An 18531-nucleotide genomic window follows, 5' to 3' on the forward strand; every position below is an offset into this window, starting at 1 on the left:
ATAAAATTTGTAAAAATCAAAGAAAGCCTCAGCCACTTCAGTGGCTGAAGGACACAAGATAAAAACCAACTGTATTTCTGCAGCAGGAATGCATGACTTAATAGGGCAGCGTTTAGGAGGAGGAGGTGGCAGGTGGCAGATGCAGGGGACTTGCAAATAAAGCAAGACCTCAGGCAGGCCTGCTCCCTGCTCTGCCTGCAGACAATCTGTGCCGCTGCCGAAATGATTTCCCGTCTCTGACAGAGTGAGCCTTCTGTACAAGAGCTCAGTTCTGTGCCTATACTATACCAATAGCATGCTTTTCCTACATTTTACATCTGAAAATTGTAATCCTGCACGAGGTCTCATTGCAGTGAGTGATTTTTTGGTGAATATTTTTGCTGAACACATAGAAATAAACTTACAACATCTCGCTATCCAGAATAATCAACTCTGGGGTAAATGAAAACCACAGGTAGTATAGAAGACAAATCAAGCTATAAGAAGAGAAGTTGATTATTTTGCGGGCTGCAGAGAACTGGTATTTTCAAGCTAGCAGAGCGCACTTGGGAGTCATCTCTGCTCATCAGATGGTTAATCCATACCCAGGACAAACAGAGATGACTCTCCTTTAAACCAAGACAAAAGGAAAGCAAGCAGTGGCATGCAGAATGTTTTCATCTTACCAAGTGTGGGCTTTTGGAAGGTTGTCTGTGTTTGCATCTATTAAATGGATGGTAAACAGTCTGGGTCCTGCAGCGCCTGTAGAACCTTACAGACAGACATTCTAGTTAATGTACTTCAACTAAACATCATTCACGCACGCAAATTTTGCTACTTATAAAAAGGCAGGAGAGCAAATCACAGTTGCAGCTGCAAACAAGTTTGTCATAGGCGAGCTCTGTAGATCAGATGTGCAGCTGATGAAGGGATGGCAGAAGCGACAGGACTATTCATGACAATTAATTTGCAGACCAGTTATTTTGGAAAGCTGCTAAATTCTACATTAACGAAGTTGCACCTTTAAAAATGAAAAGGCTTAAGTACAAGGAGCTTTTCCTTGTAAAACAGAACTAGGTATTTTAATTTTGAACATCAGTTTACTGTCAGCCAACAGGTAGAATGTTGAGAATCACAACAGTCTAGGACACTGCCACCTTTTCCCATGACAAAACCTGCGATTTTCAGGAACTTTTTTTGAAGTCTAATGGTTTGTGGCCAAACGACGAAGGGACTACAATTCTCATGTGAAAAAGTTGTTCGGTCAGCTCTATAATAGTGTGGTGTGGTTGCACGCTATGATTTTAACATCAGTCCACAGCTTTGTAGGAGACCGATAAGCTAATATTGACACCAGTCCAAGCGCTCATGATGACAGATTTACCAGCTCCTATCACTATCAGCAATGGCTAAAGTGTTCGCCATCAGCAGAGCTGCTGACAAATGTAAAACGGCTCTTGGGATCTAAAGTTTGTAAGTGCTTGAGTTATCCAGTAATACGCTGATATTTTACAAGGGGCTAGTAAACACCACACGATTTTTATCTCTTTCTCCCACCACCGGTTAACTCGGCCTCCACATCAGTCACCTTGTAAAGCCTTGAAACCTTGAAGCGGGACACGTGTCGAACCCGTCACAAACTGCAGCAGCCTTGCCCTTCTTTCTTCATCAAATGTTTCCACCGCTTGCCAGAACCACTTCACAATATTGCTATCTGCCATGCAGTGCTTTAGACGCGTGTTTGACTTCCAGTCATTCAGGTCTATCTTATCCAGGCCTCCTATGATTAGCTATTAAAGGATTAGAACATGCTTTAACATTCAGAGTCATTTCAGGTTTGCAGCTATAAAAACACACATCCGACACGAAGCCTGGCATTCCTCATCCACTGGAAGCACCTTTTTGGTGCAAGGTAACGCTTCAGAACAGTTTTGAACTGGCAGTAAATCTCTCTAGTGTAATGGCAAGGAAACGGAGGTCAAGGGGTCCACTTCCCAGAACGAGAATTTGCACAGGGAACTAGAAGCCCATTCAAGACCTGCTTTGTTAAATCTATGCTATCTGGAGAGTACAGCATATCTTTATAAGTACAGCATATCTTCTTCCTGGAAGAAGGCAGGGCACCTACTGCGCCCCACACCACTGATCTGATGCAGGTTTGTCCTAGAGGTGCCAGTACCAACTGCGACAGAATCCTGCTCAGTTTATGGTAACATCCTGGTTTTTTTGTTGTTCCACAACAAACTACAGAAACTTTTCATCTGTTTTCTGATGTCGCTTGTGAGGGGCTCTGATACAGACTGCACATATTACTTCAATTCTCTCCCACATTACACCAGGTTGCAAAATACTATAAATGGAAGTCACTGCTGGCCATGAACCTAACTGCCTCCCCTGGCAGTGACAAATAAACGGCTTAGAGAAAACTCTATCCCCCAAAACAAAATGTGTGTCATATTCTAAATATCCCATAATATTCCACATTGATGATCACATTTCCGAGAGCTACCGTTTAGCAGCTGCCTTTCCATGCCAAGACAGCACCCACTTACACTTGTTTACATTACTAGGACAGTTGTGACTGTTCTGACGCAGACAGTATTGAAATATTTAATGGATTTTTAATCTGCCTTTTCAAGCAGCTAGTAAATGGAATGCAATAACTTCATGGGATTAATCAGTATGCACGAACGACTAGCACAAAGCTAGTGCTTCCAATACCACAAATGGTTGATATTCCACAGGTTGCCTCGTTTTTTTTAAAAAAGGCAAAAACAGAGGAAAAATTGCTGTAACAGGAATTATTTTAAGAGGCAGCATTCCGCACCTCAGGATTAAATGAGAGGACAAATTAACTTCTTTACTATATGTCCTACATTTCTATTTTAGTCCCTGTAAGCCATGCCTTATGTGCATGTAAAACCAGCCATGCATGAAAAGTTATGAGGAAAACAAATTCTGGGGTAGATAACACATTAGGTCTTGCCAAGAATTCCTCAAACTTGCAGTACTCTCTCCCTGCTCAGACCACCTGCTTTCAGCATTAGTCCTTAGTTAGACAACACGGTGTATTTGTCTTTCTCTCTTTAAGTAGCCCTCTCAAGAATGTCCAGAAAAAAACGAAAAGGGTTTTTTAAACAAATACATAGCTTTCTGGTATATAAACAGCAATAAGTTTTGTGGGTTTATTTGTCGTCTGCTTGCGGGGTTTTGTTTTTAAAACTGGTGCTTGATTGTGGATCGAACAAATTACAAATCAATATTCTATGTGGATAAAATACATACCTCAAGTTCCTTCTGGTCAAAAGGCTTAAGGAGATGTTGAGGAATAAGTTCATTAAAACCCTTCTGCAGAGCCAGGAACTGTGCCTCTATTCCTCTCATAAAACGCCAGTTTACATACAACCTGTGGGGGGTAAAGACAGTCAAGGATGATGAGCTAGATAGGACTGGGCTGTTTGTAGCAGAGCTGGAAAACTCTCGTTTTACAGAGGAACTTGCTTTAATACACACATTTTGTATTATGAAAGAATTAATTATTGCACCATCAACAGAAGAAAGAACGTATAATTCACAGCTTCATCTTCACGCATCTTATTTTGTTGTTGTATGAAAACACTCATGTAATTTATAAATCAGGTATTTCCTCCTCAAACACCTATTTCATTAGTTTCACTATATTAAGAAAAATCATCTTTCCACTACATTTGCAGGATATATTTTTGTTCTGCAGTACCTGACATATTCTTTCTTGTTCTCTTCTGTCACTGGAATATTCCTGCCATTTGGTTTGAGCTCGTGCTGTAAAATCCGCCCAAAAGCATTGTGTTCCACACAAAATGTATGGTCCAGAACTGGGGTGATATCGTTCTCTCTGGCAATGGAAAGACAGAGGGGTAAACAGAGTATTTCTGATATTTTGGTAACTCTCAGTGGTGATTCTGACAGTTTATTTGAACACTTTGTCCTCAGGATACACCTGGTAACTAGCCATCCGCATTTCACACCTCAAGAGGAACACTGCCACAGCCACCCATTTCCATACGCTTAATGCATGTTGAAGAGCCTGGTCAGATGTAGGTCATCCATCTAATTCTAGTAGTACTCAGGGTAATAAATAAAACTCTATATACACAAAGCCACACATACATATATGTATACATACACACAACACTAATCTGGTCCATACCAGTGTGAAGCACTTCAACAACATCAGTAACTTAAAATAAAAAATTCAAAACAGCATTTAGGAAAAGAAATTGAGATAATGCAAATGCTGAAGAGTCCCAAAGCTACACTGAACGTTGTATTTTCTCCTGAACTGCAAGCATACAGAAATCCAAATTACTTCCATTTATTTCCATTTTAACCAAAGTCGGTTTTCTTTTGAACAAGGCTGTACTTCCCCTCAGAACTCTGTCCTGAGTTTGGATTTTGATGCTGTGATATTCTACTGTATCCATGCAACATTTAATGTTTTAGTATTTACTTTGCTGCAAGGAGAGCTAACACAGAGTGTGCAATGAGAACTTTTCCTCAAGTACCTTGAGCTTTTTGACATAGAAAGAGTAGTTTAGTAATTTTGTAGATCTCCACTGAGACAAGATTTTTGCATTTTCAGTAAAGCATTATCTTGCTATTGCCACTCTATCCCACCTTCCCTACAGTGAGACAATTGATAAATACAGTACTTACAAGATCCAGACTAAACTTTTGTGTAATTCTGGGTCAACAGATTCCAGATCGGAGAGCTGAATGGGCTTCCCCAGAAGCTGTTTGTAAAATGGAACCGTGAACCCCCCATTGATATAGTGTCCATGGAACACAGCCAAACCCATTATCCGACCCACAAAATGGAAATAAGACAAATGGTCCTGCAGGGAGAGAGGAGAGAAAAATCAGGCAGCAGCAGAGACTGACATCTTGTGGTTATGTCTGCGCCATCAGCCCGGCGACCCACGCAAGCCACCGGCAACCCTCTGGGCAAGAGGAGCCACCATTTTTCCTCATAAGGCAACCAACATCACAAGCATTTAATGATTAAATGCCTCAAACAAGTCTCTGTGCATTACCCGATTAACCAATTGGATACAAGTTCTCTAGCCCTCTCAAAGGGCAAAACTTGGAAGAAAAAAATCCCCACAAAACCTCCAGAATCCAAGAAGATACGACGATTCCAAACACATTAGTTTCTTCTTTAACCATCAAAATCTTTTTGCTCTTCAGGAAGCAAGCCACGTGCTTATTTCCTTCATGTCTTTCATGTTGCTTATAAACTGACTTTTGAATACTGAGGCCTAAATCCTACAGCTGAGATTCTGCCAATCCATCTTCCCCACCTTACGGAGCAAATGTCAGGAAATGTCAGGACAGGAAGAACTCGCCTGTACTAATACAGAATTGCTGCTCCTTTCAGCGTCTGCATCAATACAAATCCTCCAGTAAGGGAAAAAAAAAAAAGCAAGCAAAGCAGCTTGTTAAGAAAGGGCAAGGCAGGCACATAAACCCCTACTGCCAGGGGTGAACCCTGCTTAGAATGCAGTGCTGTCTGCACAACCGCCTGCGTTCACAATGAAGATGAATTTCACCTCCATCCACCTTCTAAAAATCACCGTGCATCTCAAAGAAAACAGATATTTATCAAAGGACACCTCTTCCATCAAGGTTTTAATTTCTGAACAAAACCCTTCTGCTTCACACTATATCAATATAAGATTCGTTAACACATTCTTATTCTGTTTTACCTTTCAGTTTATGCTCTTGTCATGGAAAAACAACTATAACAAAAAACCGCAGGGGACAGCTGTTGAAGTAGGTATGTTGCTCGCTCAGAAGTTCATACTTACAGGATTGATAGAAGAGTCTGGATTGATTTGCAGCATGTAAATATTATCTGTAGAGTACTGGAAGAGTCCATAATAAGGATTCAGCATTTCATGGCACAGTAAATACAACCATTCTCTGCCCAACGGGGAAAAAAAAAAAAAAAAAAAAAAAGTATTTTAGAAGGGTACAACTTCCACTTAAGTTTCAGACAAAACAATTAATGTGAATCATCAGTTATGAAATGCTCATTTCAAACTCAGATCACCTTGTACTGCCTTCCATTTGCAAACCAAAAAGGTATGCTTAAAAACCCACAGTGTCTTACTCCACTCACAGGCAGACTGGTTTTAGTATGGAAGTACTGAAGGGACTAAAGTCAATTACAGAACCCTATAGCAGGCTGTTAAGACAACACCATCAACAAATTGAGTTTGAACAAGACCCGCTTCCAAAAAAATCCTGACTTTGTACAGAGTTCAGGTATTTGGAAACTAAGAGATCGGCTCCTCTGCAACCTGTACAGTATGAAGAAATGGTCAAAAAATCTATTGTTTAAAGACCTCCAGTGACTGAGCTGATTTTAGAAAAGTTGTTTTTCTGCAAATGCTTGATAACTACAGAATCTCTGCTGCCAGAAGGGGCAGAGAGACCAAACACATTAAAATAGGAGGGGTCAGGTAAATTCTCTCACCTCAGTAACATACCAGGTTGGAATGGAACTAAAGCTATTTATGACCTCCCAACTCACCACGACAAATGCCCCTTTATTCTTAAATTTGGACACCCATCCCAGTCCAAAATATTCTGAGAGAACTATCAAATGTAATGCTTAGATGTGGAGCCATGGTGATCTGAAAGAGTCTGTTGCAACAAATGGGCAATTAGGAAAGCCATCAGGGCAACAGGATGTCAACACTCAAGGTTGCCTCGGGTAAGGCAGCTCAGAATGTTCCAACTTTTTCCCTTTGTCCAGCGATGGGTTACTGAAAGACATCTAAGTGGGTGATGCAGCCTTTGTGGATTTGAGAAATCGCTCAGTGAATTTACACAATGCATTTGAGCCACTGCAAAGATGAGCATTTTGGTGATGCTACAATCAACTTCAGATCTGATTAAACCCACAGGGAATTACTACTATTTTTAAAAGGGAGGCAAGTCCTCTCTAAAAGTTTAGCCTTTAGTTTACAATTAGTTCATCTCCACTCCTGCTCCAACAGATCAGAGGACTCTCCTGAATGTGGCTGAGGCATAACAAAAAGGAACCCCTATCGTCTCACGATCTATTCACTGGAAATCAGAGAGGTGCATTTAACAAATCCTTTGCTGTGATTTGGATTTTACTTCAGAGTCTATATGCTTCTTGAAAGACCTCACAGTTTGAGCTGATCACACTTTCACTTATGAAACTGGAGCCTGTTGCTGAGATCAGCACTTTCTCCAGTAAGATCAATAGCCTATCCTAAACAAGCCTTTTACACTCACTGGGTAATGGTGATGAAAACAGAGTACCTATGGAGAAGAGGGGAAACAGAAACGCGTCAATCTGGTATTAATTCCAGTAATGTTCCCAAATACAAAGCATACCAAGTCATTTAGCATGAGCCTTTAACACCAGGAGGGCTGTGGGACAACTGTTAAATCACATGGTTCCACTTTCCCATCTACCATGATATGAAGACCGAAGTTACAAGCACTGCCTATAAACGAATAACTTATGCATACCACTAACAGGTAATTTGAAAGGGAGTGATATCAGCCACGGGTCACTTTAAGGACAATTTAACAGTTAAAAAGTGTCAGACAAACCCCCAAATCTCACCTTGCTACTCCTCCATAATCCAGGCCTTCTTCTCCTCGAAATTTCACCATAAGCCTCTTTTTCAAGTCCTTTGGTCTCATCTTCATTATCTGACGGTAGGATTCCTATATGTGTATTTTTACAATTAGGTATTTTACTTCCTTCCTATAATTAAGTCTACTAAGATGCACTACTGTAATACACAGATTGCTGCTCAACTACCGAAAATATTATTCTGTTAAAAGTGCTAATCTGAAGCAAACTGGTGGGTGGTATTCACTACCTCCCTCTTGAAGCAAACTTGCTATAAGCAAAGATTAGTTTTACTCAACTCGAGTGACAAAAGCTGCTATTAGTAGTAAAAAAAGTCAAATACCTCAAATATTTCCTCTCTGGACACTTCAATGCGACAGTGACCAGCCTGAGGTTGCTGAAGAGAGAGCTCGTGTCTAAGAACTTTCAACTTTTGTACCAAGTCTCTTTCATATCTCTGTGCAGGCAACTCCTCACCGTCTTCTAGTGATCCCTCATTTGGAGCTGGCAGAGGCTGCTGGCTCGGCTCTTTTAGCTGGCATTGATGGCTTTGAAAGAAAAGTAAAATATTTATTCTAGAAGCATAACAATAAGGAATATCTAAAAGAATGATGGAAGAACTGATTAAGCTTCTCTAAGAGGAACCTGGAGTGAAATGTGTATTCAGCTGGGTAACTTCCATAGCATCATTACCCTACATTCAAGGATGTAAGAAATACAGATATTTACAATAAGGAGTTTCAGCACTTTTCAGCTCAGTTTTCATATGGCAATACATTCTGGAAGGCTGTGGAGCACGATCACTGAATGCTGACTGAGCAGTAATTAAAAAGTTTGTTTGGTATTACTCCCATATGGAGTCAACTTTCAAGAGTTTAACATGAAAAGAGACATCTAATGGAACAAACTACAGCTTTATAAATGCAACTATCTAACAACCACAATGAATTTTACTCCAGCTCCATGCAAGATAAGGCTGGGGATTCTTGACACAGTAAAAGTACCGTATCTATATTTATCAAAAGAGAAAGAGGTACCTGTCCCAAATAGTTGCAACTTCATACATTCAACTGTCAGTATCCATCAGTACTTTATTTGGGTTGTGGAGCAATTATTTTTTAGGTACAGGGATTCCTCAGCTGGCTTCAAGCACAGACAACTCAGATCCAGGAAAAAGTCTGATCTTAGGCACAACGAGCACCACCAGGCTGCTTCCAGGGTCAGTACTGTAACAGTTCGGCTGCCTTTGCGTGATGCAGGGCTGCAGCTTATTAAATGCTGCTAAACCTGAACTGGCTGTGCACAGCAGCAAATGAGCAGACTCTAGCTGGCTTTATATTCCTGTTTTCTGGAGCTCAAGGAAGCATGAAGCCTGTTCAGGTCTCCCATAGCTAGCACAGAGCTACAACTGTTAATCCAGGCAGGCAGGAGCCAACTGTTGTGGAACTGCCAGGCAGCCCCTCTACCAGCAATTCCAGAACTGCGTGTTCACTCCAGCACAGCTTAGGGCAATTTTGTCAAACCAGCTTAAAGAGACTAGTGTTGTGCAGAAATAAGCCAGCCCTCCCTTAAACCTGAGGACTGCAAAGCATAGCAAAAACATTTTTGAAGAGTCCCTGCAAAAAGCTTAGATAAACCCAGCACTGAGAACCAATGCTCGGACCCTGACTAGCACACTGGTTGCATCTGTTCCCCAGTATCGTTATCATGCAGTTTTTCAGCCCCTCATGACTCCTAGACTGTAGTTAAAATAAAAATAAAAGGTCTAAGAATCCAAACGACACAAATTATTTATCAGGCAGGGTTCTTACTTCATGATGTGATGTAGTCGTGGATCTGTGAATTGTGTGGTTCTGTTGTTATGATCTACAAAATATATCCTTCCTGAAACTGTACTTCTAACTTCCCAACCTGGAGGCAAAGGTCCTAGTTCATCACAATTCACACTGTTAAGGTCTCTAAGGAGAAAAACAAACAAAATGTTAAAGCACTTCTGAAGTTAAGATGAAACCAATTTACATTCAGGGGAGAGGGGGGAATGAATTTGGTGATTCTAGGCTATGAAAGTCTTAGAAAGGACAGAATAGCTATTCTAATGCTGCCTTTTCAGAATCCTCAATGGAAGCAGTGCAGCTCCCCATGTATGCATGGTACACGGATAGCAAGATAAATCAGCAAAACACCCGTCTTTGAAAGGCCTTAAAGTAACAAGGCCATACAGCTTAGAAGTAACTTCAATATGCAGCATCATCATTTAGGTGGTGACAGGGCTTCTCAGGGCTGTAGGAGGAGGAAGAGACTTTTCATACCAAAAATGTCACAGAAAAATTCCCATTAACATTAATGTGATCCACATGCAGAAAACCAAATGATTTACCAAAGGCCTCTGCACAAACCACTGTCTCCAAACACCCAAGTAAATTAAGAGGCTAAGCAACCAAATGTTAAGGTCACAAAAAAAAAAAAAAAAAAATCACCTCTTTAATTAGACAAGGTTAGAATCCTAACTATTTCACAGATAAATCATTGAGAGTAAGGCTTTACCAATGCATTCATCCCTTTCATCACAGATAAATTTTGGGTATCATTCTAAGTGCTGCTAAAGGAAGTCACTCACTTCCAGGTAGTGTTTAAATACAATACATAGGATGTATTTACACCTAGAAAAATGAAAACACTCAGGGCCCCCGCCACCTAATAAAGGCAAACACCAAGACTGGCAAGAAAAGGAAGGAGGGAAACCTGAAGATTATTTTCAGACAGAAAAGCTATTGTTAATAAAGTATTCTCTAGGCAGCTGGCATGGATTCATCTGTTATCCAGGGTTGAAGACACCACTCCATGTACTTCCTTACCTAAATCTACCTACGCAACGCCAATATAAATGAGTAAACCGAGAGGTTTTAGAAAAGCAGAAACACTTTGTACACCAAAGGCTTCATTAGTGTCACAGTGAGCGTAAGACAGCAGGGGATACATAGGCAGACAGACAAGCCTTAGTTAGGCTCCTTAAAGATGATTATGGTTGTAACCATTTGTTTCAATCAGCTGGGCATCTGAAAGTACTGTAAAGATCTGATTACATCAAGTTTTAACATACATCGATGCTAACTGCCAAGGTTAGGTTTTTGCACTGCAATTTGGCAATACAAAAGCCACTTTTAACTGAAGTAAGTGTGACCTGTGACTCACAAGACACTCGTGTCCACTTACATTGCTGGTCCTGAAAACCTGGCTCTAAGATTTGTCAGGAGAAGCGGCAATACCTTTCATTAGGCCAGCCAGCATCACTTGAAGAGGAGACAATGCTTTGGGCACACAAGCCGGACACGAGTGACATGAACAAATGAGCATTGTCATTTCTTCTTCCAGTGATACTAGCTAATCTACCATCAGATATTTTCTCCCTCTCTCCCAACTTTATTTTTCATATCCTTCCATGTACTGTGGTTTCATCAACACTTTTGCCTATGCTATTTATATCATTTTTCTAATATCCTGTACCACGGTCATGTATTATCCAGCCTGCGCAGCAGCTGAAAAGTTACAAACTTTGTGTTTCGCTCTTGAATCTGGTGTGCAGGTGGTCCAGCGAAACACCCCAGATTCAAAACTTCTCAAGGAAGAGCGCCAGACCTTAGTCACAAAGACCTGGATTAACTGCAGGTTAAGGTTTTAAAGAGGCTTTACTACATTAATCATGTGGATGATTCAAATTATCTAGCTGCAAATCACTGGTCCAAAGCATAAAAACCCCACCACTTCAAGTTTAAAGATGAGAAGTAATCTCTGCTTCAGTTTTATGTAAGTGAGCTCTAACAGAAACAAAGTTACAAGTGAAATGCTCAATAAACAAGGGCTTTAAGAAAGCAGTCACCGTTTTCTTCAATTTGCAGTCCAAACTGTTTTCACACAAAGTAAAAAAAATATTAGGTAACATTCAGAAATCTGTTGCTTCACCAAAAAACAAAAGTGATGCTGACATTTTAGGAAGAAAATGGGAATTCCTGAAGGGCTACATATTTTTTTCCCCCTTTTGTTTTACATAATTCACAAGATAATGCTTTCCTTCAGAAAGAGCAGTTTAGTGAAAAGGTAACTAGAAACATCCAGAATTACTCCTCTGCTTGTAGCTCTCCCTTTAAGTTTAGCAGGCCATTTCACAGATTTTTGCTCTTAAAGGTTCGGCTTACTGTCATGGACACAAACACCAAACCCCCCTGACTGTAACTGTTAAGTACATACCTTGGTATCCTAGGGTCGTGCCATGTGCTAACTCCAGTCTGTGTGTGCAAAAAATAAACCTGTCCCTGTACCGTTGTTCTTTGTTCTATGAAAAAGAAAGAAAGATTATTCTAAATTACAAATCTGAAAAAATCTGAATAAACAGTTTATTTAAAGCCGTTAGACTATTATCTTTCTGTCAGATCGAGGAGAAAGTACTTCAGCCATCCCCCTGAGCTCTTGCAGCATGGACTGTTTTGTCCTTCACAAATTCACTTTGACTACACTTTCCAACGCTCTTTTTGCAACTCACAAGTCATGCACCAATGTGTTTGAGTTTGTATTTTTATTTTTAGATTTTTGAGACAACCCAAATCCCCAAACTAGAGTTCTTTACTCCTAGATTTGGCATACTCTTTTCCAAGATTTAAATTATGCTTAATCTTATCCTCCCTAATCTTCTGTACTACTGGCTGCTTTGTTGCTTTTCTATTTTCCTGATCTTTTCTCAAATGTGGGCTCAAACCTACACAACATGCCAAGGGGGAAGGAAAAAATAGCGTTACTGCTCTACTTTAAAGATCTCTTTACATTTGTTCTCCCTGGATACACAGCCAAGATTAGCAGTGAATTTTCTGTAACAGCATCATACCACAACCTCATGTTTAATTTACCATCAACCCCTCAGTGTATCCTGGCATAGCCAACTGCTAATTAGCCAATCTCAAATTCCCATCTGCACTGCTTAGTTCCTTTTCCAAAACGCAGACCATTAGATGCACGTGGATACTGCATGTCCTAACAGGTAAGCTGCATCTATATATCAAAATGGGAGATTTTTTCTCTGAAGTCTTCTGAAAAAAAGCTTCAATTTTATAGTTCTGGAAAACTCTTACCGTAGCCTTCTGGTAGGTCAGGCGACTGGTGACCGTGCGGTCTGTTCTGAGGTGTCTGTACATGACCTCTGACTTCAGGAGTCCGAAGTCGCTGTGCCTGAAGCCTCTGATCTTGACTGGGGGACTCTACAAAGCGACAGTTACCTCCGCCAGCAGCCCCCGTAGTGTCTGTATATGGTGCTGGTTCTTCCATAAAACAGCTCAGCGGCCTTCCCGGTCCGGAATCTTCATAAACCGTTCTGAAAATGGGGAAACTTCAAGAGTTTCCATCACAAGAGAAGTGAATGCAGAAATAACTGTTTCTCTCTCTCTCCCCATTACTTCAAGTACTGCAACTTTTAATGCAAGATATGTCACTTTCTTAATGTTTTTATACCCCAAATTTCTCAGTTTTCTGGCACCAAAAGTCCCAGAAGCACAGGTAACAAAACCTATCAAGTCCTACCCAGTTTAGCTTATTTTCTTTAAGCAAGTATCCAGCTCTAACCTTACTACCCGACACATATTCCCAGAAAATATCTCAGTCACACTGACGTTTAGTTTTCCTAGTGTTAATTACATTCTTTCCACATATAAACCATTTTTCTAATTAAGAGTAAAGAAAACAATCCTTACCCTTCATTCTCCAAAAGCCCTCTACAGTCTACTACAGAACCTCCTGTGCCTATTCTGTCCCGTGTCTGTAAACTGACTGAAATAAGAAACCAAACACAAGTTAATAATAAAAGAACAACTGTTCCCTTTAAAAAAAACCAACAACATAAAGCCAAACAACTCACATTTATACAGGTTAAAATATTAAGGAAAGGTATATCCTACACATGAGAGCACACCACTTACCAAAACTACTTCTACAACCCTAAAGCATCACTGTTTTTTCAAAAAGGGAGACGAGAAACCATAGGTATCACCCCCTCAAAACTTAAGCTGAGTCTCTTTCTGTAAATACCAAACACGTCAAGTTCTACATCTGTGTTCCATGAGGATCCGGAAAAGTAAACTGGGAAAAAATTACTCGCCACTAGATGTCATCGTTACGGTGAGAATTTGGCATTTGCCAAATATTTCTGTATCAATGAAAAGCTTGGGCTGGGTGGGGGGCAGCAAAAGGGGGGGGGGGGGGGCTAAATTAACCATAAAACTAGCACTGCCTCACTGAAATTTGCAAATGAGTTACATGTGAGCCAAAGGTATTAAAACAGCAATTTGCAGAATTTCTTGTAACTCCTCCAGATCCTCTTTTCCACGTAAGATTCCCTTTGCCCGTCCCCTTGGCCCAAATGCAATCCGTTTCACAGCAGCATTCACCCTCCCAGAGCTGCATTAGGGACCTCACCAGGTGCATTCCCTCTTTTTGTTTTCCATTATCAACTGATAGAAAACAAACTCCCACATAGCAGTACAACAAATATTTTCAGGTTACGTAATTTAATCCCATTAAAGTCAGAAGAAACAACACAGAAAAGGTACAGAAGCAATAATGACTACACATTTCTCTTTTAATACAACATTTGTCCATACAGTATATTTACCCAGGAAGGTGAAAGTTTAGCTAAGAGTATTCTTACCCACTATTTGGCCTCGTACAGCATCGGTATCTGTGGGATTTAGTTTGCATAGATCCAAACGCTGGTCTGCAAATGAGAATTGGAAAGATCAACAAAACACTGGGGAGGGGTGGGTGGGACTACTATTCACTACTCAGATACAAAGCATGGAAGGTTCTTGATTGCACCAGGTCGTAATTGTTCTTACATCCAGTATCTTTTAGCCTGCTGATGGCGTTGGAGAGGAGTCGGACACACCCCAGGAAGCCAGCTCCCTGTTTCTTGTGGATTTTTTTGTGGTTCCATACACTGATGGTTATGGAATCTGTCTTCCCAACATACCTAGAAAAATATGTATTATAAGAGTTACTTTAGAAAAAATAACCTCTCTTCACTCTGCAGAATTTATGCTTTATTTGGTACAAATTTTAATACATTTTAGTACATTGGTCATGCTGCTTTATTATAAATACAGAAGTGCTTAAGTCTGAAATGGTGTTATTAATGAATTACTGCACTATGATTTCACACAGCATGTTAAATTGATATTGCTGCAACATGAATTTAAGTACAGACAGCCTCATTAAAAGCTATGCAACAAGTTGATTAATATACAAAACTTCAAAGTTTATGTTTCTAATAATTTGAAGGAAACAGATCACTACAACAGAACAGTGTTCTGTAAAAGCTGGACTCCAGCGCTCAGTAGAGCTTACTCTAAGCAGTTATGCTGTGTACGTGACACACAAATATTTCCAAATTCAAACACCTAAAAGCAAAGTACCACTCTTTTATTAACAGGTAGTTTCTTGTTGCAAAAAAACCAGTCCTCCTCAGCAAATGTGACTCTTCATGCTAACACAAAATGAAGTTAGTGTCAACCCTTGCATTCCAATTACTAGGAAATCTCTGGAATATTGTTTACTTATGACCTTACAAACAACTCACAGATCGTAATGCTGGTTCCATTTGGGGTCCAATGTGTTCTTCACAGTGTCAGTTGAATGGCACTGACCTGACCCATCAACAACTATTTTTGCAAATGGGTCAGGAAGTCCTGTGGAAGCAAAAAGATGCTATTAAGCACAGTACTTTTTGTTTTGTTTCTTCCAATATAATACTTTTGTGAGCCTCTGCTTCCCCCCCAAAAAAAGAAAGTTACCATTATCCTAAAACTATTGTAGGAAATCCAGAATAGAGAACTGATTTCATCATTAGATAACTTCTGTCGTACAGATTTATATCTGCCAAAAATTGTGAAAGCTTTTAGAAAACACAAGGTTAAATGTGCTTAATTTAAATGTGCTTAAGTGACTCATGCATACTGATAAGCAGTCATTTTTATTCAGTCCTTAATACAGTATCAAGACTGCAGCACTGGGATATTTCACTCGCATCCTTTACAAATAGAGCCACCCTGAGATGGATGCTCTTGGTACCCCCCCAACACAGAACTGTGAGACTGCAAGCAGGTTGCAGTCTCATCAGCCAGACTTTCAATTAGAATTTGTGAGTCCTTGGTCTTTACAGCCCTACTGGAGTCTACACAATCTATCTAAATACAATTCAGGGCAACGTGTACTCATGTAGCAATGCAATGTTGCTGCACCAATGAAACCACAGAACAAATGACATACATGGATGAGTCACAACAGTAATGCATAATCTACAAATAAATCTGATTAATCAAGAATAGAAAGTTACAGAATTAGGGCATACTTACTGAAGAAATCTTTCTTTGCAAGATTCTTGGCACATAATACTGCAAAACAAAGTATCAGATAAAGAAATCTTAAAACCATAAAAAAATCCTTTTCTAGCAATCATACCATACAATACTACCTGATCATAATTCATAAAAACACACCCAAATGTTAAATGTGAGCATTGTTTTCTTTATCTGTGACTGGAATATGGATTTACATAAAGAGAAAAATTCCTTTGCTGCTTTTGTTCTATTGTTAGAATACACAGAAGATTTAATGAACGTCCCTTTGTATTAAAACCTCCTAATTTTCTATACTGCATGCTTACACAGGTGCTAAGGCAGATTTTTGTTGTTTCAGAAGGCACCCATTTTAGAACAAGGACTAAACAGTTACTAAATCAAGAATGGTTCTGGGACTCCTGGAAGAGACCTCTGCGCCTAAGTCCCATCAAATACAGTGCAGCCTCCTGCTTTCTGCACACAAAACTATGTGATACATCGTAAAATAAAACATGGGAGGTATGCTATAAAGGCCTAAGCAGTTTGCAAATACAGAAAGGGTTTGTGGTAAGTATGGCAGAACCTCGCTCGAGAGAAAAAATAAATACTAAAAAAAAAATTGCATCAGTACGTTTCCCTTTGAAAGGGCCAAAAAAAAGAGACATAATTTCCCTCTCTCCAACTGTACTAAATAGCACAGTAGTTTAAGCAAAAATCAGATCAGGAAACTCACATCAATCTCCATGTCTACCAGGTCTATTACCAGCTACAAGTCTAATTTTGCTTTTCAGTAAGGATTGCTCAGTACAATCTCAGCAATACAAGTTATTCAGTATCCATTAAACTCTTACAACAGGCGAGGCAAAATAACTACAGAGCCAAAGATGAAAATATTAAGACCTCTAACTTACTTAAAACTAGCACCTAAGAGGGGAAGATAACAATAAAAGACAGAGCTATTTTTGAGGTGGTCTCTTTCTCACCCAGTTCTGATCTTTCAGCATGAGGATGAATGCTCAGAAGACACTCAAATGGCCATTTCCCCTGGTACGGACCATTGCTTCTCATTTCTATCTCACCTTGCTCCTGACTTACACTCATTCTTACATGAACTCTACATTGGGTAAAATGGAGATGTAGTAGCAAAAATAAGGGAACAATTTTATTCATTTCTTTTGTTGTTCCGTTTGGTTTTTTACCCTTCTGCTAGAAGCCCACCTCTCAGCTGCAGAGCAACATTCCCCATCTAACATAGCTAATGGAATAAAAACTGCCTCAATTCAGATGTCAGACAGACAGAGCCAAAAGGTGCACTGTTTAACCCAGATGTTCATGGCAAAAAATACACAAATCCTCCGTCTTAGTAATAATTAAAGCAGCTGCACTACAAAACTATTTTTAGATTGGATTAAAAACTATTTATTCCTCACATCGGCAAAATGCATAATCAGAGAAAGCTTCTCTTGTTTTTTTTTAAACAACTGACCAAAAAGAGAAGTCTGCAGGACTACAGCAATTCAATTTGAAACAAAACAGGATTACAGAATCACCATCCGCTGTTCTATGGAAGGACAACAGAGCAACCTTTAATTTCCTCTTCCTTTTGTGAGTGCTTCAGAGGAAAAAATACCAGAAAAAACAGGGAATAAGTACAGGTAAAATCAGAATTTGAACGTTCTAGTACCTGCCAAAAGGAATTTTAACGTTCTTGTGAGAGGTGGAGCTTTTTTTTTTTTTTTACTCAATAACTCATTTTACTTCCCCATCCTCAATTTTAAGAATATGTTATTGAGCTGGAAAAGTATGCCATATGTAACTATCTGCATATAGTCTGACTATATAATTATTACCTTTATTCTATATTTCAGGTGTGCTTTCTAGAGCTAACTAGCAGCCTAAGTTTCTAAAGCCATTATTGAAGAATTTTATTTTTTCATTTAACTCTTTTACCTCTGCCACACGCTTTCAGTCTACAGCAGATGAGCACGGCTGCCAATTTTCCAGTTGCAGCCTGTGAAACCCTCAATTTTAGGTTGCAAAAACCATTACTCTTTCTTGTAAGAAAAATATTGGCACAGCAGCTAATAGCCAAAATAAACCTTTATGGAGCAATCTCCAGAATCATGCTGCCCGAGATGGACCATTGGCTCTGTTCCACTATTTGCATATTAAACCCACTAGAGTAAAAAATATTTTCAAGTGCTCTATTACTGAAAAGCCATAGATTTCTAAATTCCAGTAAAGAAACAGGTGACAAAGGTCAGCAACGGGAGACTTGGACATGAAACCATGCCAGCAGCAGAGCAGACAGCCCCTCCCTGCTCTGTAAAGCTGGGTATATGCCAGATTTGCTTCTTAAATGCATCGTCTCCAATAAGACTTCAGCAAGACTGCTAGCAGGACCTGACTGCTGCTACGTCAAGCCTGAAACCCCTGAACTCGGGTAGATTCAGCTACGAAGGCTTAAAAAGTTATTAATTTTATCCCTGCATCACAGGCGGTGTAGGAGAATGGGATGGA

The 18531-nt window shown here is 39.8% G+C and overlaps 1 protein-coding gene across 4 annotated transcripts in view; it reads right to left on the bottom strand.

The window, feature by feature from the left end:
- SMURF1 (SMAD specific E3 ubiquitin protein ligase 1) overlaps window positions 1–18531 on the bottom strand; it is a 47543-nt gene that overhangs the window by 3782 nt on the left and 25230 nt on the right. Inside the window, exons 2-17 of one of the 4 annotated variants that reach the window (XM_055805314.1) lie at window positions 16027–16065; window positions 15252–15360; window positions 14512–14645; window positions 14325–14390; window positions 13372–13447; window positions 12757–12995; window positions 11882–11966; window positions 9448–9594; window positions 7980–8184; window positions 7625–7728; window positions 5826–5940; window positions 4675–4853; window positions 3716–3853; window positions 3265–3385; window positions 1568–1769; window positions 666–741 (exon numbers count right to left, since the gene is read on the bottom strand). In XM_055805314.1, the coding sequence (XP_055661289.1) occupies window positions 666–741; window positions 1568–1769; window positions 3265–3385; window positions 3716–3853; window positions 4675–4853; window positions 5826–5940; window positions 7625–7728; window positions 7980–8184; window positions 9448–9594; window positions 11882–11966; window positions 12757–12995; window positions 13372–13447; window positions 14325–14390; window positions 14512–14645; window positions 15252–15360; window positions 16027–16065 (2035 nt within the window). Of the gene's footprint in view, window positions 1–665; window positions 751–1567; window positions 1770–3264; window positions 3386–3715; window positions 3854–4674; window positions 4854–5825; window positions 5941–7624; window positions 7729–7979; window positions 8185–9447; window positions 9595–11881; window positions 11967–12756; window positions 13011–13371; window positions 13448–14324; window positions 14391–14511; window positions 14646–15251; window positions 15361–16026; window positions 16066–18531 lie in introns of all 4 variants that reach the window. The other 3 variants (XM_055805313.1, XM_055805312.1, XM_055805311.1) reach the window with 3 other exon arrangements.

This window comes from Falco peregrinus, chromosome 5 (assembly GCF_023634155.1).
Source record: "Falco peregrinus isolate bFalPer1 chromosome 5, bFalPer1.pri, whole genome shotgun sequence".
In the NCBI taxonomy this organism is placed as follows: Eukaryota; Metazoa; Chordata; class Aves; order Falconiformes; family Falconidae; genus Falco; species Falco peregrinus.